The following is an 18,632-nucleotide window of genomic DNA, read 5'->3' as shown; positions in this document are numbered from 1 at the left end:
AGATCTGCTGCTAATGTCTTGGTGCCAGATGCCACAGGACACCTTCAGGGGTCTTGTAGAGTCAGTTGTTAACTTATATTATATAAAAATATTCATTCCTCACAGACGTATCTTTCCTGACATGTCTTTTTAACCAGTAATATAAACTTGGATGATTGTATGATAACATGAAAAGAAAATGGTACCGACTCAAGTATCGCCAGTACTGAGTAGGGATGTGTTTGTGGCACCCTTACAGATGATGGTATACAGTGAAGGATGGAAGCAGAATGTCAGATGTCCAGGGCAAAAGAGGCGGTGGATTTATTTCAAAATAGTACATACATGTAATAAACAAAACATCTTCCAGGAATTTCACAATGACAAAAGAAGGCATATAGGAATAGTTCATCCTCGACTCAATTGTGGGTGAAATAACACTTACCTTGAGTTGTTCTTGAAGGCCCATGGAGTCTTTTTTCACAGCTCTGTCCCTGTCTGGAATTAGTATTATTATTATCCAAATGAATGAATTGAAACTGTGTGTCCCAAGTAACAAAAGCTGCAATGCAGGTGGAAGCCTCCAAAACACTTTCAAATTAGACTTAGGGGTGTTGTTTACCTCCAAGAACCTGAAAAATGACTCCTTGTGCCTTCAAGAATAACTCAAGGAAAGTGTTATGTCACACAAAGATGAATCTAGAACAAACTATCCCTTTAAATCACTTTAAGAACTTAATACATTCCACAGACGGAAAACGTAAACTTTCTTCAACAATGTAATTCAAAAGAGACATATATATGAAAGTTTGGTTAATTTCATTTTTAGCAATGTGATAGAAAATCCATAGATGGAAATGTACGTTTCTTTTCAATAAGAGCGTATGTAACATGAGTACAATTTAAATGTAAATCACTAGAAAAGCATATATCACTTACATCATTTTTAAAAGAGTATAAACTAGGCAATAATTATATGCATGATATTAGCTAAAAGCTTATAAACATTTCCTCCAGTCCCTGGAGCTGAAATGGACTAAAGGACACATTGATATGCCACTTATTGACTCAATGACAACTCAGTAGCGACATGATTAAAAAGAAAATATCTTAGGAGATTGCAAAGGTGTGGGAGGTGTCACCAGATTCAGACCATGCAGAGCTCCTGCGGCTTGTGCGGTGCACACTGACTCCTCTCACCAGCTTGAAGCCCAGAGACCTCAGCATGTCCAGCAGGTGGTGCCGGAACTTCACCCCCACAAAGGCATAAAGCACAGGGTTGAGGCTGCAGTGCAGGTAGCCTAGGGACGATGTGGCTGTCATGGCGATGTCCAGGGCATTAAGGGTCTCGCAAGTGTCCTCAATGGTGTTGTTGGCATGGAGTGTGTCCACCATGAGGGTGATGTTGTAGGGTGTCCAGCAGAGGAAGAAGACCAGCACCAGGGCCAGAATGACCCGAACAGCTCTTTGCTTCTGGGCACCCTGGGAGCCATGCAGCAGCCGTACAAGGATGTATGAGTAGCAGAATATCAGGACTGCTGAGGGGAGGAGGAAGCCCAATATGTGGTAGAGCAGGCGAGAGGCGAGGCGCCAGTCAAACCCGGACTGGGAGGAGATTGGGTAGTTATGGACGCACTCTACTTTTTCTCGTCTGGTATCCCTAATAGGCTCCAGGAAGTACCAGTCAGGGATGGAGAGAAACAGTGAGAGGAGCCAGACGGACAGGCAGCTGACCTGCACCATCCAGGGCTTCCTGCGCGAGTACATCTGGACAGCGTGGACCACAGACAGGTAGCGGTCTAGACTGATACAGGCCAGCAGGAAGATGCCACAGTAAAAGTTGATCTAAGAAAATGGGACAGAAAAACAAAAAAGGGCAGTTTTGGTACTGTTGAAAAGTTTGTCCTTTGATATACAGTTGTACTCAAAATTTTCAATACCCTTGGATAACTGGTAATATCCATCTCTGAAAAAAAAAGTTGAAAAGAAAAGTTTTGAGTGAGGAACAGTGGTGTCATTTTGCAGTGGTCTCTTAATTTTGACCGATCTGTTCTTCACTCAAAAACGTCCTTTTCAACTTTTTTGGGAAAGGAAAGAAAAAGGTGCAGTGGTTTCTTAATTTTTTCCGGAGCTGTATGTACCATTTGTAAAGAAAACATGAGTGAGCAGGCAAAAACATATTTCTTATGGGATTCACATTCAACTGTAGGTCATAACAGAATGGCACAATCATAAAAAGAAACTTGGCAACAAAGAAAAAACATGAACTGATTACTGTTCAAAAGTCTGCATACCCTTAGTTCTTAATACTGTGTATTGCCCCTTTTAGCATCAATGACAGGATGCAGTCTTTTGTAATAGTTGTCAATGAGGCCCCACATTCTTGCAGGTGGTATAGCTTGGCAAAATGCCTCCAGGTCATGCAAAGTCTATGGTTGTCTTGCGTGAACCTTATTTTTGAGATCTCCCCTGAGTGGCTTGATGATATTAAGGTCAGGATACTGTGATGGCCACTCCAAAACCTTCAACCTTTTCTGCTGTAGTAACTGTAGGGTCAATTTGGCCTTGTGCTCATTGTCGTGCTGGAAAGTCCAAGAGCGTCCCTTGTGCATGTTTCGTGCATAAGAATGCAAATTGTCTGCCAGTATTTTCTGATAACATGCTGCATTCATCTTGCCATCAATTTTCACAAGATTCCCCATGCCTTCACACACCCCCAAATCATCAGTGGGGATGGTATTCTGTTCACTATAAGCCTTATTGACCCCTCTCCAAACACAGCACTTATGGTTGTGGCCATTAAGCTCTATTTTGGACTTGTCACTAAATGACAGTGTGCCAGAAGCTGTGAGGCGTGTCAAGGTGTTGTTGGGCATATTGTAACCTGGCTTTTTAGTGGCATTGTCACAGTAAAGGCTTCTTTCTGGCAACTACACCATGCAGCAAATTTTTTTGCAGCTCAAGTATTGTCGTATTGCGCTTCTTGAAACAACCACATAGTCTTTTTCCAGAGCAGCTTCAATTTCTCCTGAGGTTACCTGTGGGTTTTTCTTTCTATCCCGAATAATTATTCTGGCAATTTTGGCTGAATTCTTGTTCTACCTGAACTTGCGTGGGTATCAAGAGATACCTGAATGGTCCAATTCTTAATAAGTGATGGAACAGTTTTGACTGGCATTTGCAAGGCTTTGGATATCTTTTTAGATCCTTTTCCATCTTTATAAAACATTACCTTGTTACGCAGGTCTTTCTGCTCCCCATGGCTCAGTATCTACCCTGCTCAGTGCATCCACATGAGAGCTAACTAACTCATTGACTATTTATACACAGACACTAATTGCAATTTAAAAAGCCACAGGTGTGGACAATTCCCATTTAATTGTAATTTTCACCTGTGTGTGTCACCTTGTGTGTCTGTAACAAGGCCCAACATTCAAGGGTATTTAAAATTTTGATCCGGGCCATTTGGGTGATTTCTGTTATTACGATTTAAAAAGGAACCAAACAACTATATGATAATAAATGGCTTCATATGATCACTATCCTTACATATATATATTTTCTTTTTGTATGATCAGTCATATTTTCAAAATCAATGCCAACATTTCCCAATTTCTGCCAGGGTATGCCAACCTATGAGCACAACTGTATAAACGTACACCAGCAGTTATTTCACCCTGTGTTTATACTATACACTTCCCAAACCGGAACAGTCCTTACTGTAAACATGGCTCCAGTGATCTTGCAGAGAGGCGTCCCAAAACTCCAGCCCGCAGCGGCCTGAGCTGCCCAGAGAGGCAGTGTGAGGAGCAGTAGGGTGTCAGCTACAGCAAGGTGCAGGATAAATGTGTCTGTCACGCTCCAGCTCCGCCTCCTCTTGACAAGAACCACTAGGACCAGCCCATTACCCAGCAGGCCCAGGACCAGCGTCAGGGAGTAGAACACCGGGAGGAAAACCTGTTCAAAACGCATCCCATCCTCCGTGCCGCACACCTCACCACTTGAACAGCAGGTGTCAGTGTAGTTATAAAAATCAGAGTCGTTTTCAAAAAGATAATCTAAATAACTTCCCGAAAGGGACATTTTTCCAGTACCCATAGGGAAATCCTGAAAGTGAAAACAGGGATAGGTGAATATAGGTGGCTCAATGTATCCATAAAATGCAACACATGAGTTTCTTTTGTTTTTTCCAAAGGTCCTAATGGCTCAGAGGGTTATAGCTTTTTCACAGTCCTTGTATCATCATGGTCATCCTGAGTGTATTTGTGTGTGTGTGTGTGTGTTGGCATGTTCTCTCAGACAAAGCCATAATAAGCTTAAATGATCTGAGCCCTTTCTATTTGAAGCTGTCCTGCCGCCATCATTGCAGCCCCTAGCACCTGGCCATGCTGTAAATGGGTGTATCGGAAACCACCTACCTATCTGCCCCACAAACATTGTTACCTTTGATAGATCTGATCTTAGTATTATGCTGGCTCGCTCACACTCTTTCTAGCCCTCATGTTCTGTTAACATTTTGGTTCCACTCATTATGTTAGTGGGTCATATTAACCCAGGGGGTTAAATCACCACCCAGTACTCACTATGGATATTTTAGCAGCAAACAAATGTGTTTGACATCCATAACTAACTCATTAATTATATAGATTATAACATTTACTAGCTTTATTTTATTATATAGTCCATTTAGACCACATTTACCTTATGATAAAAAACAGAAATGTATCTCAATTTGCTATGATTGGAAAAATGTTGCAATACCTTTTAATTTTCTAGACAATCTTCTGCTTAATAATGTCTAGATATTATGACCGTAGTGACTACATCAGTGTTTTGGGTCAAAACATGTTACACACAAATGGAAAGTTAAGCAATCAGAAGGTGCAAGGTTGGTCATTTCTGCACAATAAGTGATGACGCTGTTCACAGAGGAGAGGTTTCTGGGAAGTCTCTCACACCACGTGCTGTTTGTCTCTCACACAGTGTACTGGTCTTGTGTCACACTTATCGAAGTGGACTATATATACTGGATGAAATGTATGGGTCCTCCCACCTACTACACAACAAAGCCTTTCCTGCAAGAAAAGTGCAGTTCCGATAATAACAAAGATAATAATTGCTTGTGTATGTGAAAGGTGAGGGGTGATTTAACTTTTAGTGTGTGTGATGTTAGACATTAAAAAGGGTCTCAGTGGGTGAAATATACCGATCAGCCATAACATTATGACCACTGACAGGTGAAGTGAATAACACGGATAATCAAGTTATCAGTTGATTCCATATCAGTTATTTAATTGATACTCATTATTATTCTTCAATGAGTATGTGTCTCTCAACTTTGACAATTGCTGTGTAAGAAATGCATATGTACACATTCATAGGAATGTGTTATTGACAGGATAACCAATATTTTCCTGTCATGTAAATGTTTCACATATAAATTCCAGTAATAAAACTTGGAAGGTTTTTGCAAATGATTAAAATGGTTTTATATTAGTTTTCAATACTTTTGGCACAATATTGTCTTTCTTAGTATAATTAAACTGTTTAGCATGGTGTAATGAAACGTGCATTAAATTGCATTATAGAATCACAATAATCACAATACATTTAATTTATGCAGATGTCCCAAGAATGCAGTATCTTCTTAACCAAAAATAGTTTTTCCAAATTAAACAAATGTATGCATGTTTTTTGGCACATTGGAATGAAAAAAAGTGGAGGCACGTCAACCACTCTTACCTGCACGAATGTACATTTATGATATTAACCCTTATGAATGATCATGCATCCTAATTGTTAATGGCTGCACAGATTAATATCAGTTTTTTTCTCACACTGTATTGTGATGCAGTTCCAGGAACTGAAAATTTTTGTTTCAACCATTATTTTTCGTTTAGTTTTTATTCCCTATTTTACTAGGTAAGTTAGCTGAGAACAAATTCTCATTTACGGCAAAGACATGGGGAGCAATTAAGGCTAATTACCTTTCTCAGAGACAGAAAAAACATTATTTTAACCTTGGTGGTTGTGGGATTTTGATCATGCAACCTTTCACTTATTATCAATAAGGCTACCTGCTGTTCCCCTGTTTATTGACCCACATTCAAAACCCCATATATCCTGCCAAAATATACTTACTGGGCATTAATAAATCATACAATTCCTAACATATTAACCCTTAACAGATTCCATTAACATACTCTCTGTGATTACACATGTATGGAGAAACTCTGTTGGGAAATGGTAATACCTTGAGTTGGAGAAACAATGTTGATTTATTTGGTCACCCACCATTCATTAATGCACTAGTTGTTAAAGTGGAGTTGTGGAGCCAAAACAGGTCCTTGAACATTGTATACTATGTCATGTGTTCTGCCCTGAATACGTTTTCAATGTCAAAAAACATTAGGTTTACTGTTAAAATATATTTGCATTGTTATTTGCGCGAATTATTGTAGAGCTTTTATTTTGAAGACCACAATGATAAGGAAACAAGCCAGCCCACAATAGACAGGGTTGCCATCTGGAGATTCGAACACGGGTCTCCCACGTGAGAGGCCGTGTCGTTAAATACACCTCAGAGCAGTACATTTGCTGGTTGTCAGTATACCCTCTTGTCTATACTGACACCCGGCATCTGTATATCCTGAACAAATCCTCTTTTGCCACTGGCCGTTTTAATAGTTAATTGGCCATTAGTGAATGACATTGATACAGTTAAACGAACTAACGTTTCTTAATAAGTTTACCTCCACCACAAATGGCCTCTATGTATGGCGTTTGCCACTGCCCGTTTTAACAGCGTATCAGCCAGTAATAAGCTTTACCGGTGTCTAACTTACTGGAATAATCATAAGAATTAAGCAATTGCAAGTCTGCCCAAGCTATTTCATTTTAATGGCTTAAGAACGTATTTTTTTCTTTCATGGCAAAACAACATTTCATCAAGTGAAAAGACGAGAGAATCATGGAATCTACCAGACAATTAATAAATGTTGTTTCAATAGATTCAAATGTAGGTCTCCCACATAGACTGTAAAAAAAATGGACGACGCCCTTTCGCTCTTTTCCATTGGTGAAAACTGAAGCCGCCAGTGTCCCGATACGGCGCTGACATCTTGGACTTGCGTCTGCGCAGATAGCGATCTTGGGACCAGTTCTGCGCAGTAGTTATGCGCAGTAGCGAGCAGGAAGTAAAGCCGTAAAGCCGCGAAATCAACGGCCCCACCCCTGTGCCCCGCCCTTACTCTCCCTCGCAGAATGCACATACCGTAATCAATCGCAAGTCCAAGTACAGTACAACCTTTGCTTGTTAAACCTAGACGATATGTTATAGCCTAACTTACATCATGTTTAACCTTAATTTAGAATAGGCCTAATACAAAAATAATTGGTAACTTCTAGCTAACGATCACCTGCTAGCTATTAACATGGCTATTAACGAGGCTTGTTGTCTTTTAGCTAACGTTAGCTAGCCCATTACATTTATTTACTAATTAAATAGCTTATAAATGTAACTTACCGAAAAAAATTCTAAGATCAATTGGAAATGCCAGATCGGTTAGCACAATATACTGCAGAACAACCCATTATGTCCGTGTGAAATTATATCAATTATAGAAATTTAGAGATTAAATGTAAAGCTCCAATCTCGAAAAAAGCCTGATGGCGCTTCAGTGGCTCCTCGGCCCAGATAGCTGTCAATCACAGCTGTGAATCACGACGTCACACCACCGTGTGCATTAAATAACTAACTAAAAACCAACTTATTTTAAAAACAAACTCTTGAATTTACATTAACATGATACAAACTAGAGGAGTTTAAGTATCTAGGGGTCTTGTTCACGAGTGAGGGAAGGATGGAACGGGAGATTGACAGACGGATCGGTGCAGCTTCTGCAGTAATGCGGTCGATGTATCGGTCTGTCGTGGTGAAGAAAGAGCTGAGCCGCAAGGCGAAGCTCTCGATTTACCGGTCAATCTACGTTCCTACTCTCACCTATGGTCATGAGGTTTGGGTCATGACCGAAAGGACAAGATCCCGGATACAGGTGGCCGAAATGAGCTTTCTCCGCAGGGTGGCTGGGCATTCCCTTAGAGATAGGGTGAGAAGCTCGGTCACCCGGGAGGAGCTCAGAGTAGAGCCGCTGCTCCTCCACATCGAGAGGGGTCAGCTGAGGTGGCTTGGGCATCTGTTTCGGATGCCTCCGGAACGCCTTCCTGGGAAGGTGTTCCGGTCCCGTCCCACCGGGAGGAGACCCCGGGGAAGACCTAGGACACGCTGGAGGGACTGTCTCCCGGCTGGCCTGGGAACGCCTCGGTGTCCCCCCGGAAGAGCTGGAGGAAGTGTCTGGGGAGAGGGAAGTCTGGGCATCCCTGCTTAGACTGCTGCCCCCGCGACCCGGCCCCGGATGAAGCGGAAGAAGATGTATGTATGTATGATACAAACTACAGTAAATGACAGAAACCAGCTTCGGAAAAAAGATATTTGAAGGGTAATTTAATTGTTTAGTTGGTCTCGCGTCCCATTGAATAACATAGGGAGGGCGGGGTTTATGACCTATACTGGGACCACTCACCAGGGGGCGATCGAGACGTTTTGGCTTCACTTTTCAGGGCTTGTGCGGCACGCTTGGTCTCCCACATGAGAGGCATTGTCTTTAACCACTATGCCACGGAATTACACGTTTCAGCAGTCACTAGACTCCATTGAGGATTGTGTTAAACTGACTAACATTTCTTATTAACACCATAGCGGCTGTTAAGCCAGCAAATATGTATGTTTATCCAGACCCAAAACGCATGCATGAATGGGTACTTCGAAAATCCACCAGAAACAGTCTCAATAATACTGTAAACAGTTTTATTTCAGGCTTATTAAAATGTAGATACTAACGGTTTTAGCCAGCAAAGTTTTTGTCTATAAGAAATAATTAATGATGCATACATTGCTTCGCCTGCGAGGAGACGCAAATTCGGGACCTATAGTTCACAGGTCCACTTCTCTAAACACCAAGCTATTTAACAAGCGGTACTCAGTAAGAGACATTTGCTCTTAGCCAGCTTCGCTAACGCAGTCCGGCAAAAACATGGTTGCATCTGTACACTTTCTCAGGTTAAAGTTAATCCACTGTGTGTCCCTCAGAAAGCAATGGCTGTAAGTGTTACATGTTCTTTACATGTTCATAAATTAATAATATCGGGTTTTGTAGACAATTTGCAAGTTTGTACAATTCTCATAGCATGTGTTACAGCAATGTCCTGCTAATCCTGCTAATCACTTATTTGTGTATTGTGTTGACGTTAGGCTGTCCACATTTACCTATTGATCACATAATTGTCCATTAAGTCTAGTTTTCTAGTTTCACGCCGATTCAATGTTGTCATTTTGACTTAGTTGCCATGTAAGAAGTCAATAAAGGAGCGAGCAAGCTCACATTCCTGGCTCTTGAAAAGGAGTTTGGCTGACTGTTTATCTATGTTAACACTTGGAAGTAAAACACATTGAAAGAAAAGTACATCATGTCATATCTCATTTAACACAGAATAAATAAAGGACGTTTTCAGTTGAACATGTACATGTCTTGTTTGGGAACCTCATTGCTGCTATCCCTGCATTTCAGTTGCACATGCTACCTTACACCTTCAATTTGCAGTAAATGCACATTTAGAACTGTAACGAGGACGCGCGTGGAGGACGCGCGCCATCCCCCCCGACGTGGTATTCGGCGCGCGTCGTCGCCGGTCCTCTAGCCACGCCGCTCCTCCTCCCACGGCACTGTCATGTCTTGTTATTGCACACACCTGGTGTCCATTCCCTCATTAGGTTGCCTATATTAGTTCCTGTGTTTCTGGGTGTCTTTGTGTGGTATTGTTCTATGTCTTTATATTGTGGAGAGAGGCACGTTCGTTTGAGCGTTTTATCGCCGTGTATAGCGTGCCTTTGTTGTATTATTATATTTTTGAGAATACAGTTTTGTTTATCGCCTCCCTGCGTTTGGCTCCAAGTTCTTTGACACACTCCACTACACCCAGCCGTGACAAGAACTGCATTTGTATTAGCATTTTTCAGTTTTTACATGTACATGTCTACCTCGGGAACCTCATTGGTGCTATCTTTGCATTTTAGTTGCACACCTTCAATTTGCCTCGATTGCACATTTAGAATTGCCATTTGTACTTGCATTTGTCTCATTGCACATCTATTCTTCCCACTTGTAACATACATTATACTTAATATTTGTAGATTTTCTGCCCTCTTCTATTTGCACTTCTGGTTAGATGCTAACTGCATTTTGTTGTACTGTACCTGTACTTTTTCAAAGACAATCAAGTTTAATCTAATCATGTTATAACAGGTGAGAAAGGACCCAAAAGTGAAATGCAATAATGCAATGTCTTTAATATTGAAAGAGTAACCGTCCAGATGAACAGAAATCCTCTTCTTGAAATAACAAACAGAAACTGTCATCGATATGGGCGTTAGACAAACTACAGAAATATTCCAGTAACAGAGGCAGAGCACAGCAAAAAGACCAGGTCTGGCGGCGTAAAGTCTCGGGTCTCACAGTATACGGCTGGCGGAGAGATTGCTCAGGCAGGCCGTCAGCAGCAGGCAAACTAGGCAGAGTGTAAAGTAAGCAGCAATACAGCAAACACAGCGTAGTACATGTATAGACCAGATCCAGACAGGACGGGATGGGGCAGGACGGGACGGGAACAATCAGGTCAGAAAGAGAGCCTCTTGCATGAATAACTCACGGAATAATCTGGCAAAGAAGCAGGGAAAAGGGGAAGCTAGAAGTAGCAAACACAATCGGGGGGAGAGAGAACAGTTGTGGGAGAATTAGCGTGATCGCTGGTTGCAACTAGGAACAGCTGAGGGTGAGTGAAGGTGCATGTGGTTGTGTGTGTGCGCGCGTGTGTGTGTGTAAGTGCAAGTGTGGCCAGAAGAGGGAGAAAGAGAAGGATACCAGATTCTTGACAAATCTAATCTAATCAAATAGCTTAATGAGGTGATGTAACCTACTTGTAAAAAGATAGCAAACTCCGCAAAGCTTGTCATTGGCCTTTACCTCACACTCCTTCAAGGCAGTACACGCCTACAGACGTTCCGGCCTTCTACGTTTTACTTGCACCCATGGCACTGGGGATAGTGTCAGTCCTGACACTGCCAGAGACTGTTTTTAAACGTTTTTCTGATGGTATGTATGGTTATAAGTCATGGAGCTCCCTTAGCCCCTGGCTTTGGAGCGGTCTGGCTCAGAGCATCGTTTCCTGGGTAATGCGCGTGCACCTGCTGTGGAGTGAACTCACCACCGATTTCTTTCGTGCTCACACCTTCAGTGAGAGTGAACAAGAGCAGGCGATTGCCGGTTGTTTCAACATGTGAATTCTCACAAGGACGTTATGGGCATAACTAACTCAGAGTTAATTACGCCTGGCCATCCAGATAGAGAACAACACTGGGCAATGGGCTCTGCAGCAAGAATGGTGCCGCCATCTAGCTCAGAGCCTCGTCGCCATAACACTGGCATGAGCGGTCTGGCTCAAAGCTTTTTTGCAACTTTTTTGTGCAACTTATGCCGCCAGCGATGCAGATGCCTTTGTGGTGTAATGGGTAGTTTCTCGATCTCCTGTCTGGGAGTTGTGTTCACGTCCCAAGTGGGGCCCTTTTTTTTCTCCTTCGGAAACAAGGGTTATTTCAGCCCTCCTTCAACAGAGATGGCGAGCGGCACAGAAATTTTCTGCTGGGGGCAACGTCATACTTATGACTGACCCTGTATACATGATCACTTCCAGTCCATTTAGAAGGGACGCTGTTTCACACTCTGTGTCTAGCTCCACTACTTCACTGGCTGCTCTTTGCCTCATTGTCAGGGCGACGCGTCTGGGGTGTTTGTTTTATGCCCACAGGAGACCTCGCAGGGCCACTGTTCCCGGGCAGCGTGAATCAGAGTGCTGCCAACAAAATATCCTGCTGCTAAAATAACGCTAATGAAGCCTCGTTTTGCCATCACTAGTGTGTGCACAATTGCGGATCAGTTTGTTTCAGTTATAGACATAACTATTGTGGCGCAATCCCCATTGCTCATTACAGTAGTGTGTGAGCCTTGTGCATTATTTAGCAGCTCAGCAACGTGCTTTCATTCCCTCCTGCCTGGGGGTTTTAGGTGGCATTTGAGAGTGCAACTAGTCAAAAGTGTATTTCTAAATTGTAGAGCCTGAAACTACTTTATGAAATATAAGGACATGTTTTACTAGTCAATTTGAGATGAGTAAAAGCAGAGCAGTATAATAGATAATTAGTACACCAGTCAGCAATAACATTATGACCACCTGCCTAATATTGTGTTGGTCCCCCTTTTGCTGCCAAAACAGCCCAGACCCGTCGAGGCATAGACTCCACTAGACCTCTGAAGGTGTGCTGTGGTATCTGGCACCAAGAAGTGAGCAGCAAAACCTTTCAGTCCTGTAAGTTGCGAGGTGGGGCCTCCATGGATCGGACTTGTTTGTCCAGCACATCCCACAGATGCTCAACACTTTGAACTTGTTGTATTCCTCAAACCATTCCTGAACCACTTTTGCTTTGTGGCAGGGCGCATTATCCTGCTGAAGAGACCAGTGCCATCAGGGAACACTGTTGCCATGAAAGGGTGCACATGGTCTGCAACAATGCTCAGGTAGGTGGTATGTGTCAAAGTAACATCCACATGAATGGCAGGACCCAAGGTTTCCCAGCAGAACATTGCCCAAAGCATCACACTGCCTCCGCCGGTTTGCCTTCTTCCCATAGTGCATCCTGGTGCCATGTGTTCTCCAGGTAAGTGACACACGTGCATCTAGCCATCCACATAATGTAAAAGCAAATGTGATTACCTTCGCCCATTGCTCCATATTCCAGTTCTGATGCTCACATGTCCATTGTAGGCACTTTTGGCAGTGGACAGAAGTCAGCATGGGCACCCCGACTGGTCTATGCAGCCCCATACGCAACAAACTGAGATACTCTGTGTGTGCGATTCTCTTTCTATCAGTACCAGTATTAACTTTTTCAGCAATTTGAGCTACAGTAGCTCGTCTGTTGGATCGGACCACATGAGCCAGCCTTCGCTCACCACGTGCATCAGTGGGCCTTTGCTGCCTATGTCCCTGTCGCCAGTTCACCACTTTTCCTCCCTTGGACCACTTTTGACAGGTACTGACCACTGCAGACTGGGAACACCCTACAAGGGCTGCAGTTTTGGAGATTCTCTGACCCAGTCATCCAGCATCACAACTTGGCCCTTGTCAAAGTCGCTCAGATTCTTATGCTTCACTTGCTGAAGCATAAGAATGTTCACTTGCTGCCTAATATATCCCACCCACTGACTGGTGCCACGATAACGAGATTATCTGTGTTATTCACTTCACCGGTCAGTAGTCATAATGTCATGGCTGATCGGTGAATATGTTTATATAGATTATCTGTGTTATTCACTTCACCGGTCAGTAGTCATAATGTCATGGCTGATCGGTGAATATCTATTGAATATTCTTTTTGTACATTTTAACATCTTTGGAATTTATTTTAATTGGAAATTGATATTTGTACATTCCCAGTTAATATATTTTATGCACATAGTATAAATTAACTGCAGGATTTTCTTCAATACAAATCATCTTTTCTTCCAGTGTCAGTATTAGGCTGTATGAGCTGTAAGGTGTCACGGTAGCATGTGTGTAAAAGTAAGACAAAAAACAAAAAAAACAAAATGATGACAATACTTCAAGATCTGTTACATTCAGTCATAGGCAAATGACAGCACCACCCAGGCAACACACAACAGGACCAAATAATCTGTGAGATGCAGGCGATGACAAGGCACACTTATACACAACGTAATGGTTGAGGTGTGTCTATGGGGTGCGCTGCTGCCATCATCTCCTGTCGGCGGTTAGTATGCTGGCGACGTGCAGTGCCAAAGAGGGAGGGAGCGTGCAGTGCCAAAGAGGGAGGGAGCGTGCAGTGCCAAAGAGGGAGGGAGCGTGCAGTGCCACATGGGGCACCAGTCACATGAGCAATGACAAGATCAGCCTGAATTGTGAATTTAGAGATACATTGGGTATAGAAAAGAATGCCCCCCTTGAAAATAATCACATTTTGTTGCTTTGCAGCCTGAAATGAAAACGGACCAGAAAAAAGTTTTTTTATTCAGCTGTATTCACAACTTATAACATCCAAGTGAAAGATATAATACCAACTTATTATAATACCGACCAAATTACAAATGAAAAAACAGAATCACTGAGTTGGAAAAAGAATCACCCCCCTCCTAAAAATGACTTGTAAACCCAACCAGGTGTAGTTAATCACCTTCTCAATAGCACACAAAGCCAATTCACTTTCAACTGTGATCAGCTGTGGTCATTTTGATTAGCTCATAATGTAATAAGCTTTTCCTGAAGCATTTCAGTCCTTGGTAGTGCAACTGAAGAAAACAATCAACTATGGGTGGCATGGCATTGTCAAAAGATCTCCGGGATAAAGTTGTGGACAGGCACAAGTCAGGAAAATTCAAAGGCTTTATCAGTGCCTAGAAGCACAGTGAAGTCTATTATTAAGAAGTGGAAGGTATTTGGTACAACACAGACCCTCCCTGGGTCAGGACGTCACTCCCAACTGGATGAAAGAGCCAGGAGGAAACTGGTCAGAGAGGCTACCAAATTCTCCACAAATGTGGCTTGTATGGGAGGATTGCAAGTAAAAAGCCACTCCTCAAGAAAGGCCACATGCAATCATGACTGAGGAAAAAGGTGTTATGGTCAGATGAGACTAAAATTTAATTATTTGGCCTCAATGCCAAACAATATGTCTGGCAAAAATCCAATACAGCTCACCATCCAAATAACACCATTCCTACAGTAAAGCATGGAGGTGGTAATATCATGTTATGGGGTTGTTTCTCTGCTGCAGAAAATGGACCAAAAAAAAAAGAAAAATGGATGGGGCAAAATACAGTCAAATTATTGAGAAAAATCTGCTGTTCTATGCCAGAATGTTGTCAATGGGAAGAAGATTTACCTTCCAACATGACAATGACCCAAAGCACACAGCAAAACTAACCACACAGTGGTTGAAGGAGAAAAAGGTGAATGTCCTTGTTTGGCCTAGTCAGAGCCCGGACTTAAACCCCATTGAAAATCTGTGGAATGACTTGAAGACAGCAGTCCACAAATGGTCGCCATCAAATTTAACTGAACTTGAGCAGTTCTGCAAAGAAGAGTGGTCAAATATTACAACATCTAGATGTGCAAAGTTAGCAGAGACATATCCCAACAGACTAAAGGCTGTAATTAAAGCAGAAGGTGGTTCAACAAAATACTGACACAATGGGGTGATCCTTTTTCCAACTCAGTGATTGTTTTTTAATTTTTTAATTTTTTAATGACATGTTGGTGTTATATCTTTCACTTGGATGTTATAAGTTGCACTGAGTAAATACAGCTGAATGAAACAAAAACTGTGTCTGTCTTCATTGCAGGCTGCAAAGCAACAAAATGTGATTATTTTAAAGGGGGGGGGGTTATTTTCTATTCCCACTGTATGTATATTAGGCATTATATTAATTAGACATTAGAGATTTAAATTGAAGAGAATTTTATGATTTCATGACTGACATTGAGTTTAGAACTTTAAATTTGATGTACAGGAAGGGCGATATAATTTTATTGGAATTTTTGGAAATAGCCCCAACTCTGCTTACAGCAGGTCTAAAATGTCATTTGCACAGGGGTTTCACCATCACAAGATTTTGCCATTACAGGAATTTTTATGTGACTCATTTAATTAGTGTTCACCAGTACAATAATTTGACAGTCACAAACACACTAAAACTAGTTCAATGAATCATATTCAAGAAACCATTTACGCATTTATACACGTAACCATTTTGCAAAGTTACAGATGGAAAAGCATTTGTCCCAACCCTTCATACACGTAGTTCTACTTGCACAAGCATAATTAGTCGACAAGCAATCAGGCTGTTGTCATGAATAAAAAGGGCAACAGTTAAGCTCATGCATGTTGTGGAAAAATGTATAACCACATCAAAGAAAGAGAAATGAAAAGGAAAAAAATGAGAGGAGGTAGATGAGTGAGAAGAAGTGGAAGAAGAATAATGATTTCTAATGCAATTCATGACAGTGTACTAGACCAGGTTCTTGTACTGTACATGGTGTGACAGTGAGGGAAGCTGCGCTGAGAGTACAGCCAAACCTGAGCCATTTAACCAGCAACTTTCTAGAACAGAAATTAAAATAGGTAACATCTGACTACTTTGCTGACTACATTGTTTCCTGTACCCCTGTGAATCTTTTTGCATTAGCATATGTGGAACCCTGTATCTGTGGGGTGATCTGAAGAGGGCTGTGCACAGGAAATGTCCTCACAATGTGACAGATTTGGAGCGCTTTTGCCAAGAAGAGTGGGCAAATATTGCCACGTCAAGATGTACCATGCTAATAGACTCCTACCCAAAAAGAAAGAGTGCTGTAATAAAATCAAAAGGTGCTTCAACAAAGTATTAGTTTAAGGGGTGTGCACACTTATGCAGCCAGGTTATTATTCAAAGATGTCAGTTTGTTTTTCCATTGATTTGTTCACATTCAAGGTCACATTAAAGGTGGAAAAAGTTCTGACATGATTTGTCATATTCTCTTACATAACAAGTACCTGGCATTTTAGCAGGGTTGTGTAGACTTTTTATATCCATTGTATTTGTGGATGCAGTGACAGGCAATGTTTTTTCAGAAGTGTTCCTGCAATGATTTCCTGTACGGATTTATAGCTGTTTTTAATGCAGTGCTGCCTGAGGGCCTGAAGATCAATCCAATATTGGTTTTAGGCTTGGTCCCTTGCGTACAGAGATTTCTTTGGATACTCTGAATCTTTTAATGCTATTATGTACCATCGATGATGAAACGTCTTGCAATTTTACGGTGAGAATTATTATTCTTGAATTGTTGCACTATTTGCCCCACAATCTTTTACATAGTTGTGAACCCCTCCCCATATTTACTTCTGAAAGACTCATCCACTTTGGGACACTCTTTATGGATCTTATCATGTTAATGGCCTGTTGCTTTTTTCAAGAAACAATAACATTTCTCAGTATCTAAATTTGATATGTTGTCTTTGTACTATTTTCTTTTGAATATAGGGTTTAAATGATTTACACATAATTGCATTCTGTTTTTCTTTACATTTTTACACAGTGTCCCAACGTTTTTGGAAAAGGTTGTAATTTTTTTCTTTTGTAGAATTGAGAGACACCAGTTAATCATGGTAGATAATGCATGATTGCTGAGTCCTAGCCATTGTAAACATGGTTGCTGAAAACAACCTTAAACATTTTGAAAATTCCAGTCAAGAACAATTGTGGAATTTTTTGAGGTATAGAGACAAATCCAGCCTGAGACGTATAGGGAAACATTTCTGTCCCAGATCAAAACAGGATACTGAGACAGAATAAACAATAATTACAATTATTATGTTAATGTTAAAATCCTATATATATGTTATTATACTAATATTATGCAATTACTATAATCTTATACCTGTGTAAAAACACCTACCTTTTCCCTCTGGTCTTCTTGGGCAAAAGTGTTGGTAAATTTCAGTGACAACCCCCCTCCAAAAAAAATTTGTACTTATTGTACTACAGCATATTTTCTAGCATTTACTGCAGTCTATAATATAATGCAAAGTTCATGGTGAACATTTTTAAACACTGTTTGGTTATTGATTGATTCATACATTTTTACAATAGTGTTTGAAATTCCTCATAGCAGTATACAGTATGTATTTAGTAATGTCATCATGGTTTGACTATGTTTTGGTCTGAGGTTTGTTTTGAGATGTGTGTTAAAAAAATGTTTTAAATGTAGTACACATTCAGGAAATCTGTGTTAGCAGTTTTGAGAAACAGTAATACTAATGTGTATCAACATTTTATTGTACTTAGATTCCCTGTTAAACGCAATTTAAAGTTATCAATAACAACTCAGGCCAACTTCAGCAGAAGAAACCAACCATTGTTCATAAATCAATTCTTTATCATATTTGTCAAAAAAGTGGTGCTTACCATAATCTTCATTCAAGGAGACACCACAGAGATGAGAAGCTAAAGGTGTTTTGAGCTTGACTTCAAATAGCACTGCTATTTTTAGTGAATGGGAAGTACTTTTAAACAGGATTTAGCCTATCTGCCAACAGTTTTACAACCACAAATGCTGTTATGTTATGTAATGATTGATACATATTTTTTAAAATATATTTCATACAGTCCTTTGTAACATGGTTTTATGAGCCAACAAAAACAAGAGCGGGATTGTTACACAAGACAACATTTTAGGTATATATTCTAGTGCAAAGAAAAATTATTGAAATTGAGGTTGTAACAATTTACCATAGTAGCACTAAATGGGCTACCTATAATGCTTAACATCACACTTTCAAATCTATCTTTCTTTTTCACTAATTCACTAGTTTTAGATAGGTTTGAGATGCTTCCTGTGTGTAGATGTATTGTACATGGTTGCATAGTGTAACATCTGTGCTTTCAATCTCTGAATACCAGATTGGCTTGCTGTGGTTGTGAATGTTTACC

General features: G+C 41.0%; 1 protein-coding gene across 1 annotated transcript; it reads right to left on the bottom strand.

Annotated features, from left to right (window-relative positions):
* Nucleotides 1-279: 279 nt before the first annotated feature.
* cxcr3.1 (chemokine (C-X-C motif) receptor 3, tandem duplicate 1) lies at nucleotides 280-18,402 on the bottom strand. The gene is made up of 3 exons (XM_010894169.4): nucleotides 18,108-18,402; nucleotides 3,700-4,086; nucleotides 280-1,824 (listed from the first exon to the last, which is right to left on the bottom strand). Exons 1-3 carry the CDS (start codon nucleotides 18,117-18,119, stop codon nucleotides 1,090-1,092), a joined length of 1,134 nt encoding a protein of 377 aa, XP_010892471.2. The 5' UTR covers nucleotides 18,120-18,402; the 3' UTR covers nucleotides 280-1,089.
* Between the last annotated feature and the right edge of the window lie 230 nt (nucleotides 18,403-18,632).

Source organism: Esox lucius, chromosome 20 (assembly GCF_011004845.1).
Source record: "Esox lucius isolate fEsoLuc1 chromosome 20, fEsoLuc1.pri, whole genome shotgun sequence".
NCBI lineage: Eukaryota > Metazoa > Chordata > Actinopteri > Esociformes > Esocidae > Esox > Esox lucius.
This window is presented reverse-complemented; position numbering and strand designations above follow the sequence as displayed.

Excerpts from the sequence above, each read along its gene's own strand:
- cxcr3.1 (XM_010894169.4), bottom strand. Across the intron at positions 1,825-3,699 it reads TCACTGGAGCCATGTTTACA|ATCAACTTTTACTGTGGCAT; the intron begins GTAAGGACTGTT and ends CCATTTTCTTAG.